The 13,723-nt window shown below is 42.9% G+C and overlaps 1 protein-coding gene across 2 annotated transcripts in view; it reads left to right on the forward strand.

Annotated features, from left to right (window-relative positions):
• The window catches only part of rftn1b (raftlin, lipid raft linker 1b), a 98,273-nt gene that overhangs the window by 35,325 nt on the left and 49,225 nt on the right, over positions 1-13,723 (forward strand). For both annotated transcript variants that reach the window (XM_023402960.2, XM_087173121.1), the window contains exon 3: positions 8,652-8,829. In XM_023402960.2, the coding sequence (XP_023258728.1) occupies positions 8,652-8,829 (178 nt within the window). The remainder of the gene's footprint in view (positions 1-8,651; positions 8,830-13,723) is intronic.

Below are 13,723 nucleotides of genomic sequence, written 5' to 3' on the forward strand. Positions count from 1 at the left end.
CAGAGGTGCTTACATGGCAGATGGATTTAAAAGGGGAAGTGAGCCAGTGTCAGAGGCAGGATTTCAATTCAAAGTTGAGGGATCTTTTTTCGTTTATTATTCATGGAAAGTGAGAATTATCTACGGGAAGTTGAGTACGCGTACATGGCGTCTCACTGTGCTGCCTATTCAGTACAAACGCTACACTTGCCTTGTTTTGGGTTTTAAATGTGCAGCTCAAGGGCACACTACTTTTGAGACAATGGAAAAATGATTTCTAATGTACATTAGTGTCTTTTTCCAAGAGTTTTTGATGGATTCAACTTGGCAGCTTTACAGCTGCAAACACAAACACAAAGCCTTTATCTTGCCTGCATTTACTTCATATATCTTGGGCAGACCATTAAGTATAAATGCAGCCGAGGACTATTAGAGTCAGTCTACCAGCTCAAATGACAGGAGTGAGTGAATCTCTGCAAGTCATACACATGATACTCCTCCCGAGGGCAACGATGTCTGAAGATGTAGGCACTTTCAGAGTGATGGCCTGCCAATAATGTCACCCGGTTTACACAGATTTGCATCGAGTGTGGTCAACTAATTAACACTTGGTCAGTTCATGTGTCTGAGGCAGATTGGAGGCCAAGTGTAAGGCAGCTTTGCCGGGCCATAACATCATGTTATTTAACAAGGCGCTGCGGGTAAATACATGCAAACACTGCGGTTCTAACATTTCACTCACGATTGTTGCCACAAAATGTGAAGTAACTGCTGCTGTGATAACTTCCCAGACTTCAGTCTCAGAGTATTTTAAACCACTTTGCAGTGTTTTGCAGTCTGATCTTTCAGACTGACAGATTGGTTTGTAACTGGACTTCCTGGGCTGTATTTTTCCATAATTTCAGCCTGACACAACACGCCCGAGAAGTTTTGAAAATGCATTGCTATCTAGTTGCTCAAACCACCAAAGCAAGAAGTATTAAGGAGGTTAAAGATGCGTACCAGCCGGATACTGAAAACATTTCAAAAGATGTTGTGGTGTGTAGCTGTTGCCACGGTGATAATTGCGAGTGATGATGGCAGTAAAATAATCAGAACACTTGGTTTTCCCGAGTTTCGGCTCTTGTGGTCATTGTAATAGTGTTAGGTGCTGTTGTATTGTACGTAGTGTTCATCTCTTCCTGAATAACCTTTGTCTCACTCATGGTCCACTTGTGGGATTTGTCAGTGTTTGTGTCAGTTGCTGGGGAGTTAAATTGTTTTAGCGCAAGTCATTTTCCTCTAACTTCTCCTGCTTCTTCTTCATTTTCTCATCCTCCTTCATCTACTTTATCTCCCCCTCCCCGTTGCTCTTCTTGTCCTCTTTCTTGCCCTTTCTGTGCCTCTTATTCTTCTATTTTTTTTCCCCCTTTCCTCCTTTCTATTCTGTCGTCTTTGTGTAATTGGCAAACAGCTTTAGTTGCATTCCCACCACCTGGACTGGACTGTTTCGGGATCTAACTATTTGCAGGGCAGGAAAACACAGACAGATGCGATCAGATCTGTTAGTGTAAATATATGGCCATTAAATCATATCTGGACTTCAGCCAGAAATGAGACACATGAAATGAGGGGCCGCTGCTAATTCCAAGTGATGAGTCAGTTAAATATGTTTGGCGATGTGTTGAGGGTCAGCATCACAGGAATAAATGGAACGGGTGTTTATTATTTATTCCGCTCCTTAGATGAACTCTCTCATGCATGCATATTGAAACCGCATGTTTACATATTCACTCTGAAACGAACGTAGAGACAGACTCGTTCACACACTCTCTCCCCTTCGTCTCCCTCCTGGAACACACACTCAACCACAACCTGTTCACACTGCTAAACTCTCACACTGCTAAACTCCCTCCCTGCAGTATTTGAGGTCTATGGTGTGTCTTTGTTTTTTTTTATATAATCGACTTTGTTCCTCTGCATTTGTCGTCCTGATTTTTGATGAGTTGTTAAAACATTAAAAAAAAAAAAACAATCTCACCACAAGGTCCATTTAGCAGCTGCTCTGGAGCTTTCAATCATATTCCATGATCCTCAGGAGCAGATGGAGTTCACCAACACAGAGTTGTAGATGTTCATATTTCCTTATTTGTCTGAACACTTTAAGGACTTCTCATCCATTCTGGCTTAAAAGCCGAGGATTAACGTTTACTCTTGACCTTGGAAAACATCACCATCTGCTGATGAAGATCATGTGATATGATAGAAAGCCTTGTGGTGGGAATGTTTTCTCAAAGGCTGTTTCCAAGGGTGGGAATGAACGTGAAAGCTCAATCTAAATGTTGATTTAATAAATAAATCCATGGAGAAACACAGTGTGGATGTGTTTGATGTGGGAAGAGACGGCAAATATCTCAAACTGTATCAACAGAGAATCCAGAGGACAAAAAACACATCTCTCATCTGTGGGAGCTGCATCACCACAGCAATCAGTCATTTTTCTATGTTTGAATTCACTTTAAAGACCATCTCTGAAGAAAATCAAGTGTTTAACCTTGTTAACATGTCCTCTGATGTTTTTTTATATATAATACAAGACGTATCATGAGTGAAATAAGCATGGCTGTGCATCTCCACCTTGAACTGCAGTGAACCAAAACAGGCTGATAAACAGATTCAGACTGGCAGAGATTCATGTGTCATAGAACCTAAGGAACCACTCCCGTCAACTTGTGTGTGTGTGTGTGTGTGTGTGTATATATATATATGATACAAGACGTATCATGAGTGAAATAAGCAAGAACCGTACTGTACCAATGACGTTATAAAAAATCCAATCCTGTCAATTTGCCGGGATGGGGGGTGGCCATAAGAAACCCGAAACCTCTCAGTACCGAGAGCGAAAGTTTGCATTAGCACAGCCACTGCCAGTTACAAGCTAACAAACAAAATGCTAACTGCGCTAACCGTTCCGATATGTCTGCCAGTTGCCGAATTTGGTCACAAAAGACTCCTCATCTCAGTCTGATGTTTCCTCCAACACTAACTATCTTGATGTGCACTGCTCTTTCACCTGTTGCCAAAACCTTGTCAGTACAGAGAGCGAGAGTTTGCATTAGCTCAACCCCTAACTCTGTGTCAGCCACTAACAGTTACAACAGCAACAACATAAACAAATAACTACACATCGTTCTGTTACGTCTTCTACTCAGTGATCTTGGTGCACGACAAACTCCTGAGTCTGCGTCTGACTGAGGCTCAAACATGTGGCAGAGTTTTACAGATGTTTCCTCCGCTAACCGTTTGACACGCGCTGCTCTTTCCCCCCGTCAACCAGAAAAAAGAAAACATTAGTCAGAGTATTTTTTACGTAGTTTAAAACATGTCTGGAGAGGACCTTTAAATGTCACTAGTGTTTGGCCTTAGCTCTCTGTACTGTCTAGGTGAGCCTGTAAATCTGCAGAGCTTTGATTTAAACAACTCTTGATATTCATACAACACCAAGGTTATTCTGACCCATGACCCGTCATCCGCCACAAACACAGAGCAACTGATCAAATGTCTTTCCATTAGCGTGACGGCACAGCTATCAGTCCCTCGTCATACATTCATACATACATTGCCCCCACTTTTGCCTCCTCCTCTGTGTTTAATGTCAGTGTCTCTTTGATGGCTCCATGCTAACACAATTTTCCAGAAAACCAATTTGTTGGTTGTCAGCCAGAAGCCCCCTTTTTTCTCATTATTTGTCACGAAGCGATTTGTTCCTGTGAGTTTAGGGCTCCTCTGTTGATATGTGCGAGAATTTTCTTCCAGGGTAAACAAAAAGACAAAGTGAAGTAATTGGCTGCCAGTTTGCCATGTAAGGTTTAGCAGATTGCCTGTCTGATCGACCACAGGCTCCTTCAAAGACCCGAATATTTGCAATACGAAACATCAACGCTGACACTCACATGCAGCAGTTATACGGCAGCTAATTTGCTCTCATCTGCGCAAACAAAGCGATTCTCCTTGGATAACAAGATTTTAGGGCAGAGTAAACATCTTTACAACACAAGAGTCAAAAAAACTCAGCACTGGGCGACACTTTGCTCTCGGGGCAGCATGATAAATAAAATTTGGTCTGATAAATAAATGTAGAGCCTGTGTATTTAAAGGCCTCTGGATGAGATTATTAGCAGCTCACACAGCGATTAAAGCCAACTTAAGTCGCCAGCGGCTGTGTTCCCGCTGCCTAATTGAAACCATTCCTTATTTACTCATCTCAACTAAGGGGATGAGAGAGCAAGCAAAGACGGTTTCATTTTCCACTTAATATCCACCGCCTTGTCGACGGCGCGCACACGCTATAGCATCCCTCCGGGGAAAAGGACAGGGTGTTCACGTTGCACCAAAATGAAGAGGGAAGGAAAGAAAAAAAACAAAATCACTGATCACAGAAGGATTAATTCCTGTTCTGAAAGGCAGTCACCGGTGGAGGAAGAGGAGGGAGGAAGGAGGAGCAGATGGGGGGGGGGGGTAGACGAATACATTTTACCAGTTTGCGATGGCGACCTATTTCTTTGTGTTAATTCCTCCACGCCTTTTAACTTCTAAAGCTCCTGCATTGTGGCGCAGTAGGACAGAGTGTGATTGAGAAATTTGGAGTATTTTTAGCCAAAGCACTCACTTTCCCTGAGGGGACAGCATTTTTTCCCCCCTTTCCCCTTCTCCTTCTTCTTCTGCCTCTTTAGTGGTTTCACAATGAACCGCTGGATTTGTGCCCGGAAGGAAGTGTTGGGATCCGAACTGAATCAGCTCTCTATCTACATCTCAGGAGCTGCTTCCTGATTGGTGCTGTGCAGGCTCGGTGCAGAAATCCCTCTCTTCTCTGTTGCAGTCCTGATGATGTGGTGTAGCATGCTGAAGGCACGGCACACCACTGTGTTACAGCCTGCACAGAATGATTGAACAATGTCATGCATACGAGCTTCAGCTGAATTTGTCTGCCAGAGGAAGTGCGAGGTTTAAAGGGCAGAGAGAGGCGGCTTCCATGCAAACGGATGAAAATAGTCTAACAACACATTTACAATTATAATCAGTAACAGATATTGATAAGACACAAATCAGATTAGATACAAGCTGTTGTGGCCTTTTTCAGCGATTCAAAGACATTTAAAGGAAAAATCCAAAAACTAAAAAGTCTAATAGCATCAACAGCTGCTTAAAATGAAGTTCTTATGATTAATCAGATTTTCACCTCTCATCATTCCTGCAAATTTGAGGAAATTTGAGCTGTAGTTCCCAACTTGTGGGTACACAACAGTGCAGTACATATATACATGTTTTTAAATGTTTTAAGACTAAATAATCTTTATTTAATATTAAGGCCTATCACTGTGATAGGAACGTTTATGTTGTTGCCGCCGGACCACATCATATTGTCTGATTGTGCGATACTATCAAAAAAGATAGCCTGTAATAAAAAGGAAAAAGAGGGAGGAGACAAATGGTGAATCAAAAAGTTATCTCTCCCCCGTCAAACAAAAAAGGAAAATTGAGCTTCTTCTGTTTTCAGTTCAAACCTGGATGTTTGATCATTATCATCAAAGTAAAAAGTGCTCTTTATCTGGCCTCCATATTGTTGTGAGGTCAGATGCGGGTGGGATTTTTTGGTGGGCCATGAATGGGAAAAGTCTGGGAACCACTGTCGTGCACATCTAGCAATACACACACCTCCTTTTCTTCTTATGTCTCTGTTTGTTCATGAAGTGGCGTCATCAAGCCTCGAGATAAGTGAAAGGTTTCCGAAGAAGCTGAAGCATTTTCAACTCACACGGATTCATTTGGGTTCAATTTGCATCTGTTTGTATCCGCTTACTTGTTTGGCATGACTTTAAATGTCTGTAATCGTGTCACCTTCAAAACGTGTTTGCACTCAGATCAAACCACCAAAGTTTTATAATAATAAATAAAGAATAATTTATCTCAAACACATCAAGCTTTGTAAGTCAAGTGCATATTCAACACAGCAGCTTCCTATTCATATTGTATTTGTCATGTCCGCAGTTATAGCAAGTACAAGTGCAATAAACCGCTTTGATGCTTCCTCTCCCTTGATTGTTTAAACATATGAATAATGTATGAAATATAAAGACGCGATATAAAGTAGCAGATGCCATTGTGAATGTAAAGACGTGCGGATCAATCAACAGCAGACAACAGAACAGCATGTATAATATACACAATGGCAGCAGTAAATCACGTACTAATGTATTACGAACAACAGATCCACATGTTATGATCACAGGAGCTTGTTATCCAAAAAGCTTTGTTTGTACCGGCGGCCATATGTGATAAATCACACAGACGTAATGCAGAACAGCTTTCACGAGCACAGACACATTTACAAGACTTTACAATAGAACAAGCAGCGGCGCTCGCTACGTTTGACTGACCGGAATTTGGCTTCCTGATACCCTCATGTTGCACCATGGGAAAAAAAAAACATATTGCACAGTTTGAAATTATGTTTATGTTTATTTATACAGTGATAGTAGCGCTGCCAATAAGAGACTGGACTAAAGTAATTAGCTTAGGTTTTACAGGTGCACATACAGGAGTCTGAAAATCTGGATCCAAATGCAACTTCAAAGTAACTTTTCCAGCCAGATTATGGATTATACAGCTATAATACTAGCGTTCGATGTTACCACACACCATGCACACGCACACACACACGTCCACACACACACACGCACACGCACACGCACACAACAGTGGCATCTCTTGCCAGTCAGCCCTGCCCTCACTCGCCCTCTGTCTGACCCTCCATTGAACTTCTATACTTTGACTTTTCCCATGGATCTGAACCTTTCGCTCTGTATAGTCTCATTGACTCTAATTAGCCATAGCCGCATTTCCCACGTCTTGTGACAGCTCGTACAGACAACCAGACCTCCTCTCCCACTCCCCCCCTCTCTCCCTCCCTCCCTCCTCTCCTCTCCTCTCCTCTCCTCTCCTCTCCCCGGTCTCTCGTTCTGCATCCAGCTCTTTGTCTTGGCGCTCTCCCACGCGCCCCAGCTGTTTGGCCTGCAGTAAATGTCGCCTCATACAGTGTGCTGCTGGGATCCCAGCCGTCACGCATCCGGGGCCAAGCGTCAGTCTCGATCGTAGTCTCTCTAACTTTCCCTCTCTTCCTCTCTGTTTTGACTACACTCTCATTTCTCCCTCCATCTTCCCTGTCCATCCCCCTCCCGTCTTCTCCACGCTATCAAACTCTTTATTTTCTAATCTAATTGCTCCCATCCCTGAACCTGAACCACTCTCCTCTCCTGCGCTCATTACCATACATCCTGATTGGCTGATGTTGCCTGACAGAAGCTGTGTGTGGCTTGTTGTAACACAGCTGGTTGCTCCCTGAATGAGGCTGTCACCGGCGGCTGTCTGTTGCATGTTTCATCCCCTCAGGAGGGAAGCTGGGAAAGACTAAGTCCATCGCTAACTTTCCTTTTTTAAACAGCTGGCCACTCGCTGATTGCAGCTCATTATTGTCAGGCCCTTGTCCGCTCTACTTGGACAGTTGAGTTGAGCTGAGGGGGAATCAAAGTAAGTGTCAGAATATAGAGAGCTGCTGTGATACAGAGTCTAAGCAATCAACTCTGATTGGATTTTGATCCACTCTTATTAACTCCCAGATTGAGGGGATGGAGTGAAAAGCGTGATTCTAATTGCCAAAACAAACTGGGAACGACTCTAAAATCAGTGTTGGTATCTGAATTGCAAATCTTCACATAGTGTTTTTTTTCCCCCCCTCAGCAATTTTCTTTGCCTACCAGTCTGGTGCCTCCTCATCTCTGTTGTGCTTTATCATTAAAAATATGTAAAGTTAGCAAGGTCTAGCTGCAGCAGAACCTTCCTACAATAATCATCAATCAACTTCATACATGAATTAAACCAGGGAAATCAAAAAGAGGCTAACTGCTGTGAACAAGGACTTTAATTTGCGTCATTTGTGACAGAAATAGTGTGAATGCTGAGACCTGCAGAGGAAAATGTTTCTTGTGTGGTTTCCTTTTGTCGCTTTGCTTTAGAATCAGTTGAAATTGTATGCACTGGATATTTCTTGCTTCTCTACTCCCTGAGCCGCGTGAAGACGAGGATGAGGAAAGCTGTGCTGAACTATTCTTACTTTTTTTTTTTTTTACATTTTTATAAATGTCACATCACAGATGCAACAGGGGAAAAGAGTCCAAATGCAGACACTGGCAGGAAAAGGTAGAATTAAGGGGAGTTTAATAGAAGCCAAAAAGGCAATGAGGGTCAGGCGCAGCGAGGCGCAGGGGTTTGGAAAAGGTCTACAAAAATGCAGAGGTCAGGAAAAGGGTCATGAGGCTGAATTACTTGCCATTTCCAATTCAGTTATGTTGTTCCCTAACACAACAGAAATATAACAGAAAAATTCTCTGTTACAACAGAAGTTACAGCTTTGGAGACTCAGCAGTGATTTGTTTAGAATAAACAGAAGCATAAGTGCATTATCAACATGAACAGCTACCGCCGTCATGGCCGACAGACAAGGAATACAGAAAACTCACGTTACAAAAACAAAGAAATCCAAAGGAACCGTAGAAATGAAATGTGTCCAAATAAAGCGCACCAGTGCTTTAAGTCATTGCACATACAAACCTCCCTCCCTGTTTGATGTCTCTCAGGTGGGACGTCCACGCTGCGTCTCTCGTCGGTGCGGGAGCTGCCGGGTCAGCTGCAGGAGCTTTACCAGCAGGGCTTCGTTCTGGCAGCCGTTCACCCGTTCATCCACCCCTGCGGTCCGGAGTCCAACAGCCCACAGCACCAGCTGTACCGGGCCATACTGGTCCGACTCAACGACGGGTAAGAGCCAGAAAACAGCCATCTTTGACTTTGATATGTATAATTACACAAGTACTGAAGTACTTAACCGACACGTAAAATGAATCATTTTTGAGATAGCAAATGAAACTTCTGGTCCAACATATGCCTGGGTCCTCGGCCCGAGTCTGGCCCATATACTTCCACATCTGGGCAGACACCGGCTGCTTTCCTCCGGTATTGTCTGACAGCTGTAAAATTTTCCAGATGTGGAAATGGTCTTCCACATATAGTGTGATTATCATACCGTATATGGGTCAGATTGGGGCAATGGAACCGGGCGTATTCTGGGCCAGAAGACAACAAGCATGTGGCCCAAGAATGAGCTGGATTTATTTTGCTACCTGGTTTTATAAAAGGAGCAGATCAGTTCAAATTGATTTTCAACCACATTTATGTATTTTATTCATTTAAATTCACACATTTGAAAAAATAAAAATCATAAACATAAGCATTGTTTACAACTTAACACAAGGGTGTTTTTGAGGACTAACCATCAGTGTGGCAAAAGGATGCAACAAATATCAGCAGACGTCCTTTAATAAAAGAAATGTATTTTGGCCCTGAGGCAGTCGTGTTTCATGGGCCTCAGACGTCTCAGCTACACCCCTGGGAATAAGACCTTTGTTATCACAAAACGATGAAGCCATTATCGTCACTTAAGAAAACATGCTGAGATTACTAATGCTCTGTAATTGGTGTCATTACGCAGAAAAAAAAACACTTGGTGGGAATCGGCTCTTGCTTTATCTTCATGTGTTGAATGGTACGAAAATGATACACTGGCTGGTTAGCGACATTAGGGTTTATAAAATAATCATATTGCTTTATATTTCAGATTTTTTTTATTCTTTATGTGGGATACGTGCATGCAGAACATTTTCCACCTAAAAAAACAACCACCTAAGAAAAACAGTGGAGGTTTGTGTAACATTTCATATCAGTCATTCAACCTTTCCGTGTTGCTTCAGAGCATTACAACATCTGCTTGTGGCTCAGCAAGCCGTCATGTGGGCAGCTGCGTTGGATGTGAGTCAGCAATAGTCTCAATCCTCCATCTCCATCCCTTTCAACGCTGCAGCCAAATCTGGCTGTATGGCCCAAAGTCACTGCCGCCCCCTACATCTGCCCTCCAGCCCTCCAGCCCCGTGCCCGAGCCCCCCTGTCCTGGGAACTGTGGGGGTGGGTGTGCACTTGAGTGAGGGCATGACGCCAGGGAGCGGCGCCAAGGGTGGTTGAAGGGCATGGAGTGGCGGTGATGGACAGTGGAGGGTGGAGGTTGCTATTTGTCCGGACAGAATCTTTCTTAAAAAAATAAAGCTACAGTAGCTTCTGGGGATATTCAAGATGTGTTTGAACCCCAGGGGTCATCAAACCTGCTCCGCTCATTCAGGACCACGTACTGTAAAGTCAGCTCAAGTAAAACCATGACACTCAAAAAGACTGAAGCTACGAGGAGGAGTTTATTTTTATTTTATTATTTTATTTTTCCCTGGTAGCGGTGACATGCAGACAGGCAGAGACGAGGAGCTGAAGCCCCAGTGGATGCTCTGTCTGACTCTGACGCCCAGCGAGCATCCAGGGCTCTTTACCAAAACACTGTTCCCTGGCTGCAGGGCATGGATGTGTGTTTGTTAGCGCGAGAGTGTGTGTGTGTGTGTGTGTGAGTGTGTGTGTGTGTGTGTGTGTTTGTCTCGCCCCTTTCCTGAAGAGATCCAGCACTTAAACTTCATCTCACCTCGCCTCATCTTTTTATGAGCTACACATAGTAACTTAGTGGTGTTTAAATCTGTCTCTGCGTATGTAGAATGTGGTTTTATATGAATGTGTGTGTGTGTGTGTGACATTATTCTGCACTACCCCACACCTTAAAACCCATTTCTGAATGCTGACAAACCGTCGCTGTAATTTCTTCACAGCTGAGCATAAACAGGGCACCGCTGCTACTAATCTACATTGACATTTCAGTCATTTAGCTAACGCTCTCACCCACAGCGACAGTACAATAACAAAAAACCAATACCCAATATTACAAGCAACCAAGAGTAAGGGGTGTAATAATAAGAGCCGCTGTGCCCTGACAGTTTGTGCTGCAACCGAAGACGGATCATGTCAAAAAAAAAACACAAAAGACATAAAATAAAAACTAAAGAGAGAGTTGCAGTGGAAGGGTTTTGTTGTTGTTGTTGTTGTTACGAAATAATGAAAGGAGGATCAGGGCTGCGATTCAGAAGGGAGACAGATAATGACCAGAGGGAATTTACATGAATTTAAGATGAGGTGAAATAGGATGAAACTTTTTGGATGCTCGTGGGAGAGTTGTAAGAGATAATGTAAGGTTTCAAAGTAAAAGAAGATAACTATAATACAAGCAAAGCAAGCAGTAAACAAAAAAACATAACAAAAGATACCAGCAGTAAGAATGAAAAAAAGTCAAAAAGTAATAAGTTAGAAGGGAAGCAATTAATTGGTTTGTGCAAATGTATGTTGATGATAATTTAAATTCTCATGTGGAGTGCAGCAATTATGTCCTGGGGAAAAATTGTTTTCAGGTTAGTCCCAACTGCCTAACAAGCCTGAGTCTTTCCCTCATCCCTGCTGGTGTTTTTGTTGGAGATATCGCAGCCTGTTTTCTTCCCTTCAAAAGAACCCGTCCGCTGTTCTCCTTGTCTTACCGTATGAGAAAGCAAACCTCCACAGTCCTGAGATAATTCATCACAGGAAACATGACAACTTAATTTGGGTTTGTCAAACTTTCTGTTTTATCATTATTTACTGTAATTTTGCCAGAGTTGAGCGGCGCAAGGCGTTACGATATTGCCTGCTTACTGTCAATCACCTGACAATCCTTGCAGGAAAAAGTAGAAGAATCTTTTTTTAAGTCCTTACATCCAGGCACTCTTATGTGAGACATCTTTGTTCACCTGGGCGTCATTAAGTTCAAGATAAAGTTTATAGTTGAAAACATTAATATTAAGTAATTCATTGTTTTTTCATTACATCAAGTCCTCATGTCTAAATGACGAAAAAAGGCATCAATCCTGAGCTTCTGTTTAAGATTATTTTGTGGTGTTATAACTACCGCCTAACACTCTGACAAGTCATTACTGGCACACCACAAGAGTATGTCAAGGAAACATAACCGTAGGCTGTTTACAGTGTTTGAACCAAGCGGCAACCACCAGGGCTGAAAAATGAATCCAACATGGAGGTGCCAAAAGCTGTAGTTCCTTGAAGAGCCACTTGAGGTGAGTCGATCCCTGTAGACTCCCCATGTACAAACACCCAACTTTACAGCAGAAATAAACATGTTTACGGCCTGGTACAAAAAACGGTTTTGGTCTCTGTTAGAGTGAGGGACTGCCATGATGGCGATGGTGGAGCAGCCCACTCTGAGCTTCCAGAAACCTGATTCGGCAAAACAAAGCACGAATCAGTGTGTGTTTTCATCAGATGTCTTCATGTTAAGTGTGTTCAAGAGGGAAGATAGAGGATATGACAACATTAAATAATTAATCCAGCACAATAACTCTGATACATCACAGCAACTCGATGATGCCCTCCACTTATGATGGTGTTCAAGTCTTTTAACAAATGAATTTGCCTATTCTGATCCATGTGGACCCTGTGGTGTTTTTATCAGCTGCTCTGGTGATAGAGATAGAGAGTGACATGGAACAATGGCCACCGTCTAGACGACTTTGCATGCTTCATTGTTTATTTTTTAGGCTTCCTGCTTGAGAACAGGCATTTAGAAGAACCACGAGCAGGTACCACAACATCAAGATGTATTTAAATCATTATTTGTTATTTACCTGTAGGTTTTAAACACTTGAACTGCCACTACAATTTAGAGAAGTAGTTAATTTCATCCAAAACCTTCAGCTCACCGTTACTGATATATGCAGAGATATGAGTTTGAAGCTTGATGACTGGATGTTTCTTACTGAGACATTAACGTCTCTCTTTACATTTTCACATATACGTTCTAATTAAGTTCATCTTTCATACTGATAATTCAAACCAGGTGTTTCATGCATATCCAAGCCTTGGAACAGCCACTCACTTACCATTATCTGTGCAGAAAATGGACCTGACGGTTTCCTAAAATAACTCCTGACTTTGCAGCTTTGTTGCAAATGTGCATAAAAAACGGGTGACTGGAACGCACTTATTGTGGGGTGAATACAAGGCAACCAGCAGCATTTTAGAAGGTCATATAGTTGAAATGCAGGGCACCTTATCTGCTCTCCCCTCCTGCAGATTGTGTCCATTAGTAATCACCTCCCATGCTGTTGTGTAGAACACCTCAGATTCCCTTTCAGCACGCAGAGACATTCGTGCAAACAATACAAACACTCCTCAGCTCTTCTTACTGCTGCAAAACCGGACAACAGAAATATTGATTGTGTATTAAAAGGCTACAGCTGAACGGACTGCATATCTCTCTCTTCTTTTTAAAGACGTAGTCGCCTTGCTACAGAGCAAAAGACACCATGAGGGGAGAGTGAGGCAGACATGAAAATCTCAGCTGAGTAGAGAGAGCAGGGAAGACAGAAGGAGGCTGAATGGGGTCTGAAAAAGGAGAGAGGGAGAGAGAGAGAGATAGTGAGTGAAAAGAGCAGAGGAGTCTACCATCCTTTGATGGCCCTGGCCAAAAGCGGGGCCCGGGCTTTATCTCCAGCGTCTGTCACCGTGGAGACAGCTGCTCACATCAGCACCAGCCCAGGAGAATCCAAATCTCCCCCAGGGAAAAATGAGGGATGAGAAATAAGACAAACCAAAAAGCGGAGCATCTCCTCTCCTGCTCCCTTTTGCTGTCAGACCCAGGAATCAAAAGGAGAAGGCGATGAGGTGGGGGTTGGTGTCGGGAGGG

Source organism: Seriola lalandi, unplaced genomic scaffold, assembly GCF_002814215.2.
Source record: "Seriola lalandi dorsalis isolate HSWRI2012SDOR001 ecotype SW California unplaced genomic scaffold, Sedor1 jcf7180002054045, whole genome shotgun sequence".
Taxonomy (NCBI): domain Eukaryota; kingdom Metazoa; phylum Chordata; class Actinopteri; order Carangiformes; family Carangidae; genus Seriola; species Seriola lalandi.